The 16,627-nt window shown below is 39.6% G+C and overlaps 1 protein-coding gene across 1 annotated transcript; it reads right to left on the bottom strand.

Annotated features, from left to right (window-relative positions):
- Positions 1-1,603: 1,603 nt before the first annotated feature.
- Positions 1,604-14,755, bottom strand: EIF2S3 (eukaryotic translation initiation factor 2 subunit gamma). Its single transcript, XM_081114966.1, has 12 exons — positions 14,384-14,755; positions 13,838-13,901; positions 12,502-12,629; positions 12,294-12,415; positions 11,418-11,512; positions 10,065-10,223; positions 8,729-8,863; positions 7,363-7,457; positions 6,422-6,566; positions 5,135-5,304; positions 4,375-4,547; positions 1,604-1,944 (listed from the first exon to the last, which is right to left on the bottom strand). The coding sequence occupies exons 1-12, from the start codon at positions 14,450-14,452 to the stop codon at positions 1,881-1,883; spliced, it is 1,419 nt and encodes a 472-aa protein (XP_080971092.1). The 5' UTR covers positions 14,453-14,755; the 3' UTR covers positions 1,604-1,880.
- Between the last annotated feature and the right edge of the window lie 1,872 nt (positions 14,756-16,627).

The following is a 16,627-nucleotide window of genomic DNA, read 5'->3' as shown; positions in this document are numbered from 1 at the left end:
CCATGAACCAGGTCACAGTCTGATTCTTGGTCAGGGCATATGACTGATTGTGGACTCCATCCCTGGTGTGGGGTGTGCAGGAGGCAGCTGATCAATGATTCTCTCATCATTGATGTTTCTTTCTCCCTGTCCCTCTCTGTAATCAGTAAGTACATACCTATAATAAATCCCAAAGATTACTATTAGAATCTCATAAATAAGGCCTTGGAAGATCTTACTTATCTAGAAGCACCTGGTGTAACAGTATTTGCAATGGGAGAAGGCTGTTGGATTTCAGGTGTCAACCAACACAATTACAGAATTTCATAGGGAAAGGGTGAGAACTTCTGACTTGTTTCTTATATTCCAGTCCAGGAAAAGAGAGAAAGGGGGGTGGAGGAGGGGTGTGCCCACAGTAACCAGCACTCATGCTCCAAAGCAAGCACGTCAAACTCGCAGCCCACAACAAATATTTTTGTGGCCCAGCCAATATAATGGAAGAAACTTTTTAATAAAAATTTCGTTGCCGAAACCGGTTTGGCTCAGTGGATAGAGCGTCGGCCTGCGGACTGAGAGGTCCCAGGTTCGATTCTGGTCAAGGGCATGTACCAGGGTTGTGGGCACATCCCCAGTAGGAGATGTGCAAGAGGCAGCTGATTGATGTTTCTCTCTCATCGATGTTTCTAACTCTCTCTCTCCCTTCCTCTCTGTAAAAAGTCAATAAAATGTATTTAAAAAAAAAAAATTTCGTAACTTGCCCTAGCTGATTTGGCTCAGTGGATAGAGCATCAGCCTGCGGACTGAAGGGTCCCAGGTTCAATTTCAGTCAAGGGTACATGCCTGGTTGCAGGCTTGATCCCCATGGGGGGGACGTGCAGGAGGCAGCCAATCAATGACTTTCTTTCATCATTGATGTTTCTCTCCCTCTCCCTTCCTCTCTGAAATCTATATATATTTTTTAAATCTGTAACTTAATTTTTACAATATCGTTATACATAACAAACTACATTCACTGACTGATTACTATAACTGTGTTGCATTCATTTTCCTTATGCACCTTACGCGCAGGCACACCATTTCTCTCCACTAATACTAGCAGCAAATATTTTAGCAGCCGGTTGCCATGTCATTAGTCTTGGACTGCTTGTTGTGCGCAACAGAAAAGATTTCGCTTTTGGAGAACAAGAAAAATAGGTTTATTTGCATTACACTTATTAATTTGTGTAGTTATTCAGTGTCTCGTAAGTTAATGTTCAAGAAAAACTATTTTTATTAAAATGTTCTATTATTTTGTTAACGACTCATTTATTTCAGCCCTGTGCATTCAGAATGTCTCTATCAAAATAAACCTACGTTTCTATGAAAATTGAAGCTTTTGGGTTTTTTTGCCGCCCACATAAACTTAAGCCTTATTTAGCCCATGTTAACCTTTGAGTGTGACATGCTTGCTCTGAAGGATAATTTTATTTGAACCTATTCATTTCTTTTACTCAAAATTGTGAAAATAAAACAACATAAAATATGAGGCAAAGGGAAGCTGGTCTTCAAGAATTTGTATCTCCAAGTTTTTACTGATGTAATAATCCTTTCAAGCCTGAAGTTACTCAAAGATGAATCATGAAAATAAGAAGAAAAAATTTATTTCAAACAGGTTCTGTGGTACATGTGCTACAGCAAAAGCTAACTGTAGTATTTCATTTCAAACCAGCAGTTATGTAATTTAGACATTATTTGGGAATGAGCAGTTTCTGAGAAAATCAATCCAGTAATTTTTGCATTTATTGTAGACCCTATTTCAGTACTAGAGAGGTTACATTTGCATCACCAAAAAATGAGAGTAATCGCTAAGGTGAAGTTCACTCCCCAGCACTACTTTGAAAATCTGACTTGTTCCGAATTCTTCAGTCATCATCTACTGTTGGCTTGATTGTCACTCCTCTTCTTATTTGACCCCAACCAATTAAACTGCAAAATGAAAATAAAAGAAACTGTGATTTTTGGGCTATTTCATTATTACCACACAATCATTTGACATAACTGGTTTTACTTGCCTATCTGCTCAATCTGAATGTTTCCAAAACCTGCTTCTCCATAAAGCTCACACTATCATCTTAGATTCTTAGACCCAGACAGATGGACTCTAGTCAGAATGAATGACGGAAGAAAAAAAAATTGCTACTATAAATATGCTCACCTTCACTCTATCAAAATACACCTACTCCTTCAGAACTGTCAAGAGCCTTCCCATCCACCTAAGGAACCATCTTATCTAATAATAGACAAACATGTAAATTGACCATCCCTCCACTAAGCTCAACAGCCAAGCAGGAGCATGCAAATTAACCAAACAAAGATGGCGGTTAATTTGCATGCGTAGGCGCGAAGCGGCAGAGCGAAGACAGAAGGCTCTGGGCCGGAGTAGCAAAGATGGAAGGCTCCAAGCCAGAGGAGCGAAGGCCTGGGTGCCGGGTGCAGGAGGAAACCCGGTGCCAGCAGCCAGGGGAAGGGAAGGCCTATTGCACGAATCTCTTCGTGCAACGGGCCTCTAGTGCTGTTATAAAACCCCCCACTCTGATGCTTTTAAAAAAATCTCATTCTCTATCCTTTTCTCCATTCACAGCACCTCAGCATATCACAATGGCTTTAGCATAACCTTAGCTGGTAAAGGAAATTAAACTAAAGGACTAGATAGATAGTCTATTATTGGCAGACTAGTGGCCCAGTGCACAAAATTCATGCACGTTAAAAGGGAATTAGAGGAAACATTTTAATACTGCTATTTGCCCTTTCTCTATAATAGAAGTGTCAGAGATGAAAGAAAATTAGTAAAAATATATATGAAAATCTCCCTCCTGTCAGAGTCTGGGGCACGCTGCGGGACCGAGAGTCAAGTCCCCGCCCACCCACGTGCACCTCAAAATTGCGCCAGACCAAGACCTGATCAGCCCCACCCCCACTGGGCAAGACCAAGACCCGGCTGGCCCCACCCAGGGGTGTGGCTTCAGGTCCCGGGTCTCCTGGCCCGACAACCATTTGCATATTAGCTCTTTATTATATAGGATTACTCTCAACAGTAGAGAGACCTCTGCTCCCTCTTCCAATGTCTGCTCTAATAAGTGACTAAGCTGGATTGCTAACTCAACTGTAGCTTCTAGAACAAAATCCACCTCCACATGGATTAAAACTACAATTCTAAAGAATGTAAGAATCACCCGGCCAGTGTGGCTCAGTGGTTGCGCGTCGACCCAGGAATCAAGAAATCACTGGTTTGATTCCCAATCAGGGCACATGCCCGGATTATGGGCTCGATCCCCAGTAGGGGGCGTGCAGGAGGCAGATGATCAATGATTCTCTCATTGATGTTTCTCTCTCTCCCTTTCCTTTCCTCTCTGAACGCAATAAAAAAAATATTAAAAAAAAAAAAGAATGTAAGACTCATTCAGATGCTCTCATTTCTGTGAACAATTTTAGTGATTCTCTAAGGATACATCACCACCTATATAAGTATTCCAGGCAAGAAGATAAAACCTGAGTCTAATCTTAGGAAACATCAGATAAACCCGAATTGAGGAGTAGTCTATAAAGTAACTAGCTTGTATTCTTCAAAGCTGACAATGCCAAGACAATGAAAGGTTAAGGAAATTTCAGATTAGAGATCAAAGAGACATGAAAACTAAATGCAATGCATGACCCAGAATGGAAGAACGTAGAGGACAATATTGGGACAAGCAATAAAACTGGAATATGGACTGTAGATTTTATTATTTTATCAATGTTAAACTTCTTTACATGGTTATATAAGAAAATATCTTTGTTTTTAGGAACTATATGAAGTATTATGAGATCAAGGGGAGGGGCATGGTTATAAACAACCTAATCCTCAAACAGCTCAGAAAAAATGTTTATACATCTAATAATAGAATATGCAAATTAGCCAGGATGCCATAACATCACAACCGATCTACAAGCAGTGGAGAGGTACAGGAGGGTGGGGCAGCAAGCTAAGAGTAGGGAGAGCTATAGGAGGGCGGGGCAGCGAGCAATGAGCAGGGGAGAGCTACCAGAGGTGGTGGGCAGGGTGGCCAGCTAAGGCAAGCAGCAGACAGCAACTCCTAGTGTGTGTGTGTGTGTGTGTGTGTGTCTGTGTGTAAAAAGCCAAAGACAAGGGAAATACTGAACCAAATTCATTGGTTTTTGATAGGTGTCCATCACAAATCACAGCTGGAAATACAGATTACAAAGTCATTCAAATAAATATAGTTTAGAGTTAAAGCCACAATAATAACTGTTGTATTCAAGTGTATGTGTGTGTGTACACGCGCGCACGCCACAGAGGATCTAAGAAAATTAACTGTGTCTTCTTTAATAGACAGTGACAAAGGCTAATACACTTACCGCCAGTGTTTCTCAACCCTTCGGCTAAGGGCAATTTTTTCTCCTACTTCTGTGCACACAGGATTAGTCAAAACAATTTTGCCCAAATCGGCCTTGACTGCACTAACTCTTCCTCCAGTCGACAGGGATCCTATGTTCACCATGAGCACTTCATTCTTAGACAGCTTTTGCACCTAGGGAAATAAAAATAAACCCCAATATCAAGAAAATGTGTTCCAAAACTTACTATTCATTTTCTGACATCCTTGCCAACAACAGATGTCAGCAACTTTCCATCTCTGCCAGCATAATCTTGACACTTAAAAAAAAAAAATCAAATGATGCCTTAGCCAGGTTAGCTCAGTGGATAGGGCATGGGCCCGGGTTTGACTTGTCAAGGGCACATGCCTCAGTTGCAGGCTCAATCTCTGGCCCTGGTTGGAGCACGTGCGGGAGGCAACCAATCAACTGGAGGACACACTGATGTTTTTTTCTGTCTCTCCCCCTCCCTTCCACTCTCTCTAAAAATCGATGGGAAAATATCCTCAGGTGAAGATTAACAAAAATTAAAAATAAATAAAATGGATAACAGGACTAAATCATTGACACATGACATACTTTTCCGTTTTGTTCGGTTTCACTTTAAACTGAATGCCATATCGAAATTCTCCATTTTCAAGAATTCAAATTTACTCCTTTTTTTTGAATCCCATGTTAACTGTAAGACTGGTCTTCACATCACTGTCACTTTTCTGAAACAGGAATTATGGAAAGCACTTACTTTTGCCGCTTTTTTGTCTCCTTCAGTGCGTACCCCTAGAAGGCGTCTAAGCAGGAAATAGGAGATTTCCAATTCTGTGAAGATCTCAGGTAAAGCTCCAACCGCACCAAGTACCTGCCCCACCATTCTGTCAGCCCGGCACAAAGTGGGGTCAATTTTGGTTCCAACTCCTGATATAAAATAAGATATATCCTATATAACAAAGAGCTAATATGCTAATTAGACCGAACAGCCAATTGACCTTCCGGACGAAGCCAGGGCTGCAAGGGCCGAGCTCCTTGCATGAATTTTGTGCATCGGGCCTCTAGTGTATGTGCATATATATACATACACATATATACATGTGTGTGTATGTATGTATATGTTCCCATTTTTTCCCCTACAAAGCTGTTTACCCCAAAACGTACTCAAACAAGTACAGCACATACCTGTACATTTTAATACTTAGATTTTCATAGTAACATAACAGCTACATAGGTTTGACAAAAAGTCCACTTTATCTGAAGAAATAGAATTGTAAACTCCCAAGTTAGTTGTGCATTTGAAATCAGAAAGACTCCCTTCACTTAAATTCTAAACAAAAGGCAAAGAGATAACAGCCTAACTAAAAAATGAATCTATCCTTAATGAAGGTTGAAAAGATACAAAATTCATGGGTAGTGTGAAGATACAAAATTCATGGGTAGTGTGAAGGATATCTGCCTGCCATTTCTCCCCTGGAAGGCTAGTCAAAAAAATAGCGTAAAGATTTCATATGACTCCTAGAATCCACTTCAAAATGTTTTAGCCGTGTATCTTTTGAGGAGGAGGAGAAGAACAGATATAAAGAGGAAGCAAGATTGAGAGTGTATTGGTAATTTGTTGAAGCTGGGTGGTGGCTACAAGAGTTATCTTTCTCCTCCCCTCCCTCTCCCTTTCCCCATCTCCAAAATTAATGAAGAACATATCCTGGGGTGAGAACTAAAAAAAAAAAAAAAAAAAAAAAATCTATATCTTTTTGAGTAATCCATGTCCCATGAAAAGTGCCATGAACATGCACAAATGAAAATGTAGAGATGTGCCCTGGCTGGTGTGGCTTAGTTGGTTGGGTGTCATCCCATATACTGCAAGGTCCTCAGTTCAATTCTCAGTCAGTTAGGGCACATGCCCAGGTTGTGGTTTTGATCTCCAATGGGAGGCATGTAGGAGGCAGCCAATCGATGCTTCCCTCTCTCACACTGATGTTTTTCTCTCCCTCTCCCTTCCTGCCTCTCAAAAATAACATAGGGATGAGAGGAAAAACCTTACCAATAAGACCCCCTGGAGCAGCGTACTGAAGATCATTATGTTCCGCAAACAGTGATACAATTTTGGAAAAGATTGGTTTACACATGAGTTTTCCTTCACTATCTTTGGAAACGATACCAGGTCTGACTTCTATCTCCTGGCCCACCTGTAAAAAAAAAAATTTAATAATTAAAATTACTGCATTTAGAGTTAGGGACAACACAATTCCCATTTACACATAAAAAGTCCTAACAGAAAGACCACAAAAGTGAAAAGGCAATCCTTTTTCTATTTCAAAGACCACAACAATAATAAAAAAAAGTAAAATGATCTCCCAAAACAGAACCATCCAACTGTTTCTAACCAGCTACCATATAAGCCTATCTCCACAAAAAATGTGGAGTACTAAAAGATATCTATATCAAGTACTAGGCACCACCAAGAAAAAAATGTTTTGCCCTGAATGAGTAGCACAGTTGGTTAGTGTTGTCCCAATACGCCAAGGTTGTGGATTTGATCCCCAATAAGAGCACATACAAGAAGCAACCAATTCATAAATAAGTAGAACACATTGATCTCTCTCTCAAATCAATAAATTCTTTTAAAAAGTTTTATGTCTTTTGAAAAAATAATTTTTATTTTTCAATTTAAAATATCCATATACTGCTTTCCTAATTAAGACCAGGGAAGTACATGATTTTCTAACCACTTTGCTGTACATCTGAAACAAATACAGAATAATGCTGAATGTAAACTGTAATTGGAAAAAAAACCTAAGAAGAAAAAAAGACCAGGGGAAAACAAAGCAAAAAGATAACCAGTAGACTTTGGGTGGTGAGCATTCAATGGAGTATACAGATATTGTATTATAAGGTTGTAAAAACCTGAAATTTAAATAATGTTATTAACCAATTTACCTCAATTAAACAAACAAACAAAAACACAACCAAAACCCAACTTACCTTTAACACTCCTTTTAGAATACTACCACCAGCTACACCCCCTTTAAGGTCATCAACTTCACAGCCAGGTTTGTTGACATCAAAGGACCTAATAACTAAAAAGAAAACAAATTAAAGCTGATTCTACACACTTTAATTTTAGATGAAATATTATTTTCTAAGTTAACTTTCCTAAAATAGTATACACATAAGATTTACACCATAGGGGTGAGTTTGTGACAAAACCTAGTATTATTACTCCAACTAAGATTACTGCAGCCTTATGGAAAAGTGGAAATAACGTAAAAGTTCACTGACAGGAGGCATTTTATGGTACATCAATACCAGGGTTTGTCATGCAGCCATTAAAGAATGTAGAACCATATGTAATGAACTGGAAGGACACTATTAAATAACACACACAGTATGATCCCACTTCCACAAAGAAAAACTAAAACTAAAATACTTCAGGGCTAAGGGGCTAGAAGTGGGAGGGAGGCAGGGAGATTATGGACTTTTTTCTTTCCTTTATATACCACTATACAACTTCTAAATAAAAATTTAGTTTTAAAACTACAAAACAACTCTAGGACTATATGACCTGCACTTAGGTCCTGAGAGCAGTGTCTCTTAACAATGGGTATGCATCACAATCACCCAAGAGAACACTTCCCACAACACACAGGCGGGCCCTGGGTGAAGGCCCAAAAGGGCTAAATGTGTTTTGAAAAGGCTCCTACATCTCCGTAGAAATCACAAGCCTAGCCCTAGCTGGTTTGGCTCAGTAGGTAAGAGCATAGACCAGCAAACTGAAGGGTCCTGGGTTCAATTTCGGTCAAGGGCATGTGGCTTGATTGCGGGCTCGATCCCCAGTAGGGGGAGTGCAGTAGGCAGCTGATCAATGATTCTCTCTCATCATTGATGTTTCTCTCTCTCCCTTCCCCTCTGAAATCAATAAAATAAAAAAGAAATCACAATCTTTGATGATCAAATTATAGCAAAATTGATATTTTAAACTTAAATAAAAGTGAAAGGGACATGAAAATCTTCATTAATGGTACCAGAAATAGGAAATAGTAGTAAATACTCTTAAGGGGGAATCACCAATGTAGAAAAGATCCAATTAAGAGTTAAAAACAGCCCTAACCGGTTTGGCTCAGTGGATAGAGCGTCAGCCTGCGGACTCAAGGGTCCCAGGTTCGATTCCGGTCAAGGGCATGTACCTTGGTTGCAGGCACATCCCCAGTAGGGGTGTGCAGGAAGCAGCTGATGGATGTTTCTCTCTCATTGATGTTTCTAACTCTCTATCCCTCTCTCTTCCTCTCTGTAAAAAATCAATAAAATATATATTTTTTAAAAAGAGTTAAAAACAAATCCTATCACTTACCAATAAGTCGGGGTTCTGAAGTAAAATCTCTCGGCGGTACTGGAATTTTCTTTACTATGTACTCACAGACAACTTCAATATTGTATTTCAGCTGAGCAGAAATTGGAATAATAGGAGCGCCTTCTGCTACTGTACCTATATGACAAAATTCAGAAAAATCAGAATTCAATTTTACAAAATTTGTTCTATACATGTTACAGGAAACTGTTAAGAAACAGATGCCTACACATCCCCATACAAGTGCCAGAAACCAGAAGAAAGTGATTTTTGTTTAGAAAGGTAGCAGTATTGTTTTTGCTTTTACTCCTGAAAATGGATACTATTCCCTTTAAGAGAAAAATGTTAAAGTATATTTAATATACTAAGATAATAAAACTATTTAAAGGAATAAAATACTAACACTCCTGGGAAAGAACATATTACTAGTTGAAAGATTTCCAATAACATGTAATTAACCTTCCAATAAATGTCAAGATAAAATTACAGACTCTGCTAATCAAAGACTACTGCACATATTAATATTTGCTCCTTATTAATTATATGTCAAACAGGCTGGTCAAAGAAATGGAACAAACAGAATTAATTTTAATCAATATGACTTATTATTTTTCATTATGATAGAACTGGGTTCATGGAAAGTCAATCTAACAACAAAAACATGGCTGAGAGAGAATCGAATGTCAACAATAAGATGTATCATGTCTTCCCTAAAATGAAGAACACTAGCTGGTAGAGAAAGGGATGATTAAGTTTAAATAAATGATTGTCAGTTCCAATTCTTCAAGTAGCTACTCAGTAAGAATAATTTAAGACCTATTTTTTTAAGTGCTTTGTTCATTTTATTATCACTGAGGATTTTTTTATTTTTACTTTTTTAAAATATATTTTTATTGATTTCAGAGAGGAAGGGAGAGGGAAGAGATAGAAACATCAATGATGAGAGAGAATCATTGATAGGCTGCTTCCTGTACACCCCCTACTGGGGGTCGAGCCCACAACCCGGGCATGTGCCCTTGACCGGAATTGAACCCAGGACTCTTCAGTCCCCAGGCTGACGCTGTATTCACTGAGCCAAACCAGCTAGGGCTCACTGAGGATTTTTTAAACTGATAGTTTCCAGAATACAACTTCACTTCTAAGTTTCAACCAGCAAAAATATATTTTAGTCTATTTATTCAGAAACATTGATTTCACCAGTGGTAGGTAGAGAAAAATAAGGCTTAAGACCCCTAAGCTTACCCTGTTTTATAAAATCTATTAAGAGTTAACATCTGGTACCTGGATTAAATAGCTCTCAAAGTGATGCATCGATGTATTAGATATTATGGCTTCTTACCTTGTACAAATGCAAGGATCTGTTCATACTGTTCTTTAGCCTGGCTTTCTTTCACCAAATCTATTTTATTTTGTAGAATCAAAATATGCTTCAGTTTCATGATTTCTATAGCAGCCAGGTGTTCAGAAGTCTGAGGCTGAGGACAAGACTCATTACCAGCTAAATGACAAAGAATAAAATAGATGCATGAGAATTAGCTAGAAATGTCAGAAGAGGTAAATTCATGAGACAGAAAGCAGATTAGTGGTTGCCAGGAGCTGGGCTGGCGGGGAGAATAGAGTGACTGTTTAATGGGCATAGGGCTCTCTTTTGGGGTAATGAAGATGTCCCAGTGGTGATGCTAGACAGTGGTGATGCTTGTACAAAACCGTCAGTGTACTTAATGTCACCAAATTGTACACTTTATGGCTAAAATGATGTTTTATATTATGTATATTTTATTAGCTGGCATGTGATAAAGGAAACATTTGAATGTCCTAGACCTATTCAAGGCAAAGGTCCTGGTTATCACATTGTTTGGCTCCCATTGCTGGTCCTAAGCAAGGAGTTTGGAATCAACAAGTTTGGCATCTCAGGGTCTGCCCTTAACTTTTGCTCAGGCATAAGGCTCTATCCAGCATTAGAAATGTTCCGGCCTAGTCAAGCTCCCAAGAGGCAGAGAGTAATTAAGAGGGAAAGACACAATACAGTCTATGAATTTCAACTATTAGAGGTTATTCCCTAACAAAGGAAGGGAAGAACACTAATAGTGAAAATAACTAACAGTGTATCATAAAGAAATAGGCATGTTTTGTTGGGCACTCCAATGGTCATCCTCTCTATGCAGTAATGTTCAGGTGTCCTATACTATATCCCTTGGCATACTTTTAAAAAATTATATCCCATAGCAACAAATCTTTCAACAGCTCACATAAGGAGGTAGTACAACCCTAGTCCTGAAAACCCCAATTCAGGTTTAACCTTCGACACTTACTAAGAATGAGTTTGCGTCTAAATAAAAACATTATATATCAATGTTGCAGTGGACAGCTGAGACAAAAACAAAAACTCACATGTACTTTTACAAGTAAATTTAAAATAAAAATAAGTTATATCATGTGATGTAAGGAAAATGAACTCCTGACTTTTAAAACGATATACCACCATATGAATTCTATAGGCCCTAGGTCTATCTTGTTTAATATTTTGTGACAGCTGGTAGGCAGGGATGTCATCTAGTATTTCATATTAGTTTCCACTCATGTCACCCTTAGGTAATAGATATGGCCTTTAAAGGCCTTAGTTCCCCTTTAAATATTTCATCTTGGATTTGCTCTACATTGATTTGTCCAAACCAATTCTGATATTACTTACCTATCAACAGAAGAGCTGCATCCATCACTGCGGCACCGTTCAGCATAGTGGCCATCAAAATATCGTGGCCAGGGCAGTCAACAAAGGAAACATGTCTACCAATGGAGAAATAACAATCACTCCTAAGATCAATCAATGCTTCAAGATGAAAGTTACAGATTTCCCAAAATTAAACCACCTTAAATGCAGAATATAAATATTATATATGAATATGGAAAAAATATATATAATTCTTACTACTATAAAGTCAAGTGGTTACAGGACTTGGTGTTTCTAGACCTTGGAAATAAGATTACCTACTCGCCGAGAGTCAAATCACTATAGATCATTACAAAGCAAATGAAATTAGCTATGTAATAACTAGAAATAACTGAAGACCCAGAAACTCCCAAATCCAATGAAAGTAAATACGGTATGGAGTATATACAGGGAAAGTAATCTATTTGAAAGTTAACAGTGTTAACAGAATGGACATTGCCATCTGAAAAAACAATTTGCCAAAAATTTTGCTAGCACTTTCAAAAGCTGGAATTGGCCTGGCTTTTGATACAAGAATAAATTCTCTGCCCGGCTAATCTGCCTCAGAGGTTGAGTGTAGATCTATGAACCAGGAGGTCACGGTTCAATTCCTGGTCAGGGCACATGCTTGGATTGTGGGCCATGCAGAAGGCAGCCGATCAATGATTCTCTCTCCTCATTTTGTTCCTGCCATAAGAACAGAAACACCTATTTAAAAACATAAAATAATGTTAAAATAACAAAACCATTCAGCGATTAGGCTCTCTATTTAATATCCCGGTCATATATTTCAAAGAGTTCCAACTACAAGACAATAAAATATAAAGTATAAAGTGTTTTTAGCACCAAAGAGGTCACCTGACTAATTTGAAGTTTCCTTTGGTCCCTGGAATGTCTGTAGGAAACTCATCAGGTGTGCTACTTCCACAGGATCTGTAACATTCTGGCCGAGGACAACTTGGGTCATCAAGTTTATAAATCTAAAAGTTTCAATGAAAAGATTTGGGATTTGTTATCTGCATGTTCCAATTAAAGTTGATTTCTAGTTCCACAGTACAGGGCTCACCTTAGCATTAGCATATCCAAGCTTGATTGTAATATTTCTTTCTAGTTCATTTTTGAACCTGACAGTGTGGACTCCAGAAATAGCTTTTACAACTGTGGACTTCCCATGAGCTACGTGGCCAATTGTACCTACAGACAAAATTCAAAAAAATTAATTCACATGTACTCAATTTCACCAAATATTTTTTTTGCAAATAACAATGGAGTAGAAAAACAAAGCTATAGCTCATTAGAAATATCAATGTAAAACCAACAGTGACTTCAATTTTTGCGCTTACATATTCCTTTTTTTTAAATTTTTTTTCTTGATTTCAGAGAGGAAGGGAGAGGGAAAGAGACAAAAACATCAAGGATGAGAGCCTCCCCCTCTCCTTTCCACTCTCTAAAACATCAATGGAAAAAATATCCTTGGGTAAGGATTAACAACAACAAAAAAGCCGTACTTAGCATACTAAAAACTATTCATCTCATGTTTTTAACCACAGGAAAGATTGCCTTCATTTAAAATAAACACTCAAGGTCCTGGATGGGTAGCTCAGTTGGTTGGAGCATCATCCTAATACACCAAGGTTGTGGGTTCGATTTTGGTCAGGGTACACACAAGAAGCAACCAATGAATGCATAAATAAGTGGAACAACAAATCGATGTTTCTCTCAAATCCAAAAATAAAAAATGCAATAAAAAATATGTATCTTGTATATTCAGAAATTTTCCAGCATTCCCAGAATAAATAGGTATGATGAGCCTAACCAAAAGGAATCCATGAAAATGAGAAAACCCAGGTTTAATTACAGTAATGATGTCAAGGATAGCATATATCTTACAACCCTTTAATAGCCTGATGGTAAAGCCTTACTTTTAACTAGGCTTTACTGTGCTGTTTGTACAGACTCTCAAATAGCCCAAATTTACACTCAGCCGACATAACAACTTCTCCTCTACAGCTGTAGGTGTCAATTAAGGAAAAAAAATACTCTACTTAATAATGGCCTATATATCAAATAAAACTTTCAAAGAAACTCTGCCCTTGCAATAACCCTGTGTGACAAGTACAGCCACATTTTTACTTCTTAACGTGCTACATGACTACATATTGCCTTATGCTATTAAACTTCTCATATGTCTGTCTGTTTTTTTTCCCTCACCTAGTCTGTAAGGTAAGCATGGGTAACATGTGCTTCCCAAAGAAATCAAGGAGGTGCTTTGCTCACAAGTGCTCAACGTCTATTTGAATATCTGCATCCTTATATAATTCAGGTAATCACACAAAGGGAGAGAAAAATCACTTGCTGGAGATCAAGCAACTCAGGTGTCCAAGAGGTTATCCTTATCTTACCTATATTAATTGTGGCTTGTCTGCTGATTACTTCGTGTGAAAGTGGAGTCAATTTGGTAACATCCTGCAATTAAACATTTTACTTTTACTTTTAATCACTGTACATAAGGCAAATCACAACTTTTTCCTTTGACTTTACACTTTACCTACAGTTCACCACCATGCAAATAGCTCTCTTCTGTAAGCAATCTTGTACTCGAATGACTGGGAAGTTTTAAAAGTCCCTCTCATCGCTACATAAGACTACACTCCGTTCTCTAGAGAAGATGGAGAGGCTGGAGGCAGCCCAACCTTGACATTAGCACTGAGGACAAACTTTCAAAAGTGAAAACCGTAATGACATTTAGGTCTCACGATATCACTCCCCCCGCCCAGCTCGCGGACTTGCCCAGAGGCAGGCGGCGGCGCGAGCGCGGCTCAGGAACTCCGGCTCCAGAGCAAACCACGTTGCAGCAGCCCGGCACTGCCTTGTCTCAACGCCACTCGGGAGGCCCTGTCTTTCCCACTCCCGAGTTCACTCCGCATCCTCCCAGATCGAAACCTTACCAAAGTGGCGAGATCTTGTCGAGAAAGATGCGGCTGGCCGAGAGTCACGCCAGCCTCACCCCCCGCCATCTTGTTGGGAGAGGAAGGAAGTCGCCGCGGCAACCGCCAGACCAAAGGCAGGGCGAGGGAGGAGGGGCGGGGCGAATAAAGGAAGGAAGGCCAGGGCTCGGGCCGGGGAAAGGAGGACCGTCGGTGCAGCAGGACCTCATTACTTGCATTTCTTTCTGCTTGGGTTCATACAGTACCTGCCGGCAGGATGACTAGAAAGCACGAGGCAAAATTTCGGGATCGATTCGTAGCGGACCTGTTGGGTTTTTTTGTGCAGGCAAAGCTGAGGGCAGCTCCATAAAAGGCCCCTGTCTACGCGGGGGAAACTAACAGCGCGCGCGCTGGCTCGGGAGGAACCATTTCCGGTTTCCCGTGGGGGTGGCCGGAAGGGTTTTTCAGGACCTGGGAACCTTAGGTAGGATGTGAGGACAGACTGTGGGAACGTATTTTTTTACTGACTTCCGCAATTTAATAAGGCGACGTCCGCTCGGGTCCGGCCCACCTGTGACGGAGCTATAGGCGGGGAGGAGGCCATGCGCTGAGCTGGCCACGTTCACGTCGCCTCGCGTCACTGGCAGACGGCGGGGAGGGCGCCCTCGCGCGGAAGTTTCGCGGCCGACGGATGGGAAAAGCAAAGTCTTAACTTATTCTCGGAGGTTTCTGGGGAGCTAGGGAGGTGGTGCGTGGTGGCGCTAGAATGGATTTAGCATAGAATAGAAGCTGGGTGTCAGTAAGACCTCCCAAAAAGGTTTGTTTTGTTTTGTTTTGTTTTTAAAAAAGCTGATTCAAGAAAACCCACTTCTTTTTATTTATTTATTTATTGCTTAAAGTATTACAAAGGGTATTACATATGAAGAAAACCCACTTCTTTAATGGAAATATTACCAATAAATTGCTATTTTAAAATTTAAAGGTTGTTGAGATTTAACCCTTTTTCATCCAGTGTTAAAAAGAATGCAAGTTTTGTTTCTCCATGTATTTCTATGCTTTACAAATTTTCCATCATGAACATGTATTCATTTCTAGTCAGAAAAAAATGTAAGGAGAGATGAATAAGAATTTAGGTTATCTGTGTTCATTTAATGCTTAAGAAAGATGATATGTTTTTATAAGTTTTAGGTACAACGATTTACCTAAAATGGGAAGCTATATTTCAATAAATACATTAATTGGTTACGTGATGGCAGATATTTTGTATTTGGGTGGAGGCAATTAGTTCTAAATTTAGGAAATTACAAGTTTATAAATTTAGAATTTATCTGACATTGTAAATAGTTGTACCACCCAATTCAGAAAACCCAGATGATAACAATGTAGAATTAGTGGTGATGGTTACACTACTTTGTGAATAAACTAAAAAATCAGTGAACTGTACATCTTATTTATTTTTAATTTATTTTAATGTTTATTGATTTTAGAGAGGAAGGGAGAGGGAAAGAGTGTTAGAAACATCAATGATGAGAGAGAATCATTGATCAGCTGCCTCCTGCACGCCCCACACTGGGGATCAAGCCCTCAACCTGGGCATGTACGCTTGGCGGGAATGTAAACTAGGACCCTTCAGTCCATAGGGTGACACACTATCCACTGAGCCAAACCGGCTAGGGCAGTGAACTATATGTTTTAAAGGGTGAATATTACAGTATGTAAATTATAGCAATAAAAAATACAAAATTCATGCCCTGTTCACTGTGGCTCAGTTGGTTGCACTGAAAGGTGCAGGTTCGATTCCCCATCAGAGCACATAGCAAGGTTTCGAGTTCCACCCCTGGTTGGGGTACATGCAGAAGGCAACTGATCAATGTTTCTTGCTCTCTCCCCCTCCCTCTCTCTCTAAAAATCAATATCATCCCTGACCGGTTTGGCTCAGTGGATAGAGCATCGGCCTGCGGACTCAGGGGTTCCGGGTTCGATTCCGGTCGGGGGCATGTGCCTTGGTTATGGGCGCATCCCCAGTAGGGAGTGTGCAGGAGGCGGCTGATCGATGTTTCTCTCTCATTGATGTTTCTGACTCTCTATCCCTCTCCCTTCCTCTCTGTAAAAAATCAATAAAATATATTTTAAAAAAATCAATATCAACATAAAAAAATAGCCCTAGCCGGTTTTGCTCGGTGGATAGAGGATCAGCCCGTGGACTGAAGGGTCAGAGGTTTGATACCCTAGCCCTGGTAGGGAGTGTGCGGGAGGCAACCAATT

The sequence above is a fragment of the Myotis nattereri genome (genome assembly GCF_964212035.1).
Source record: "Myotis nattereri genome assembly, chromosome: X".
NCBI classification, from domain to species: Eukaryota; Metazoa; Chordata; class Mammalia; order Chiroptera; family Vespertilionidae; genus Myotis; species Myotis nattereri.
This window is presented reverse-complemented; position numbering and strand designations above follow the sequence as displayed.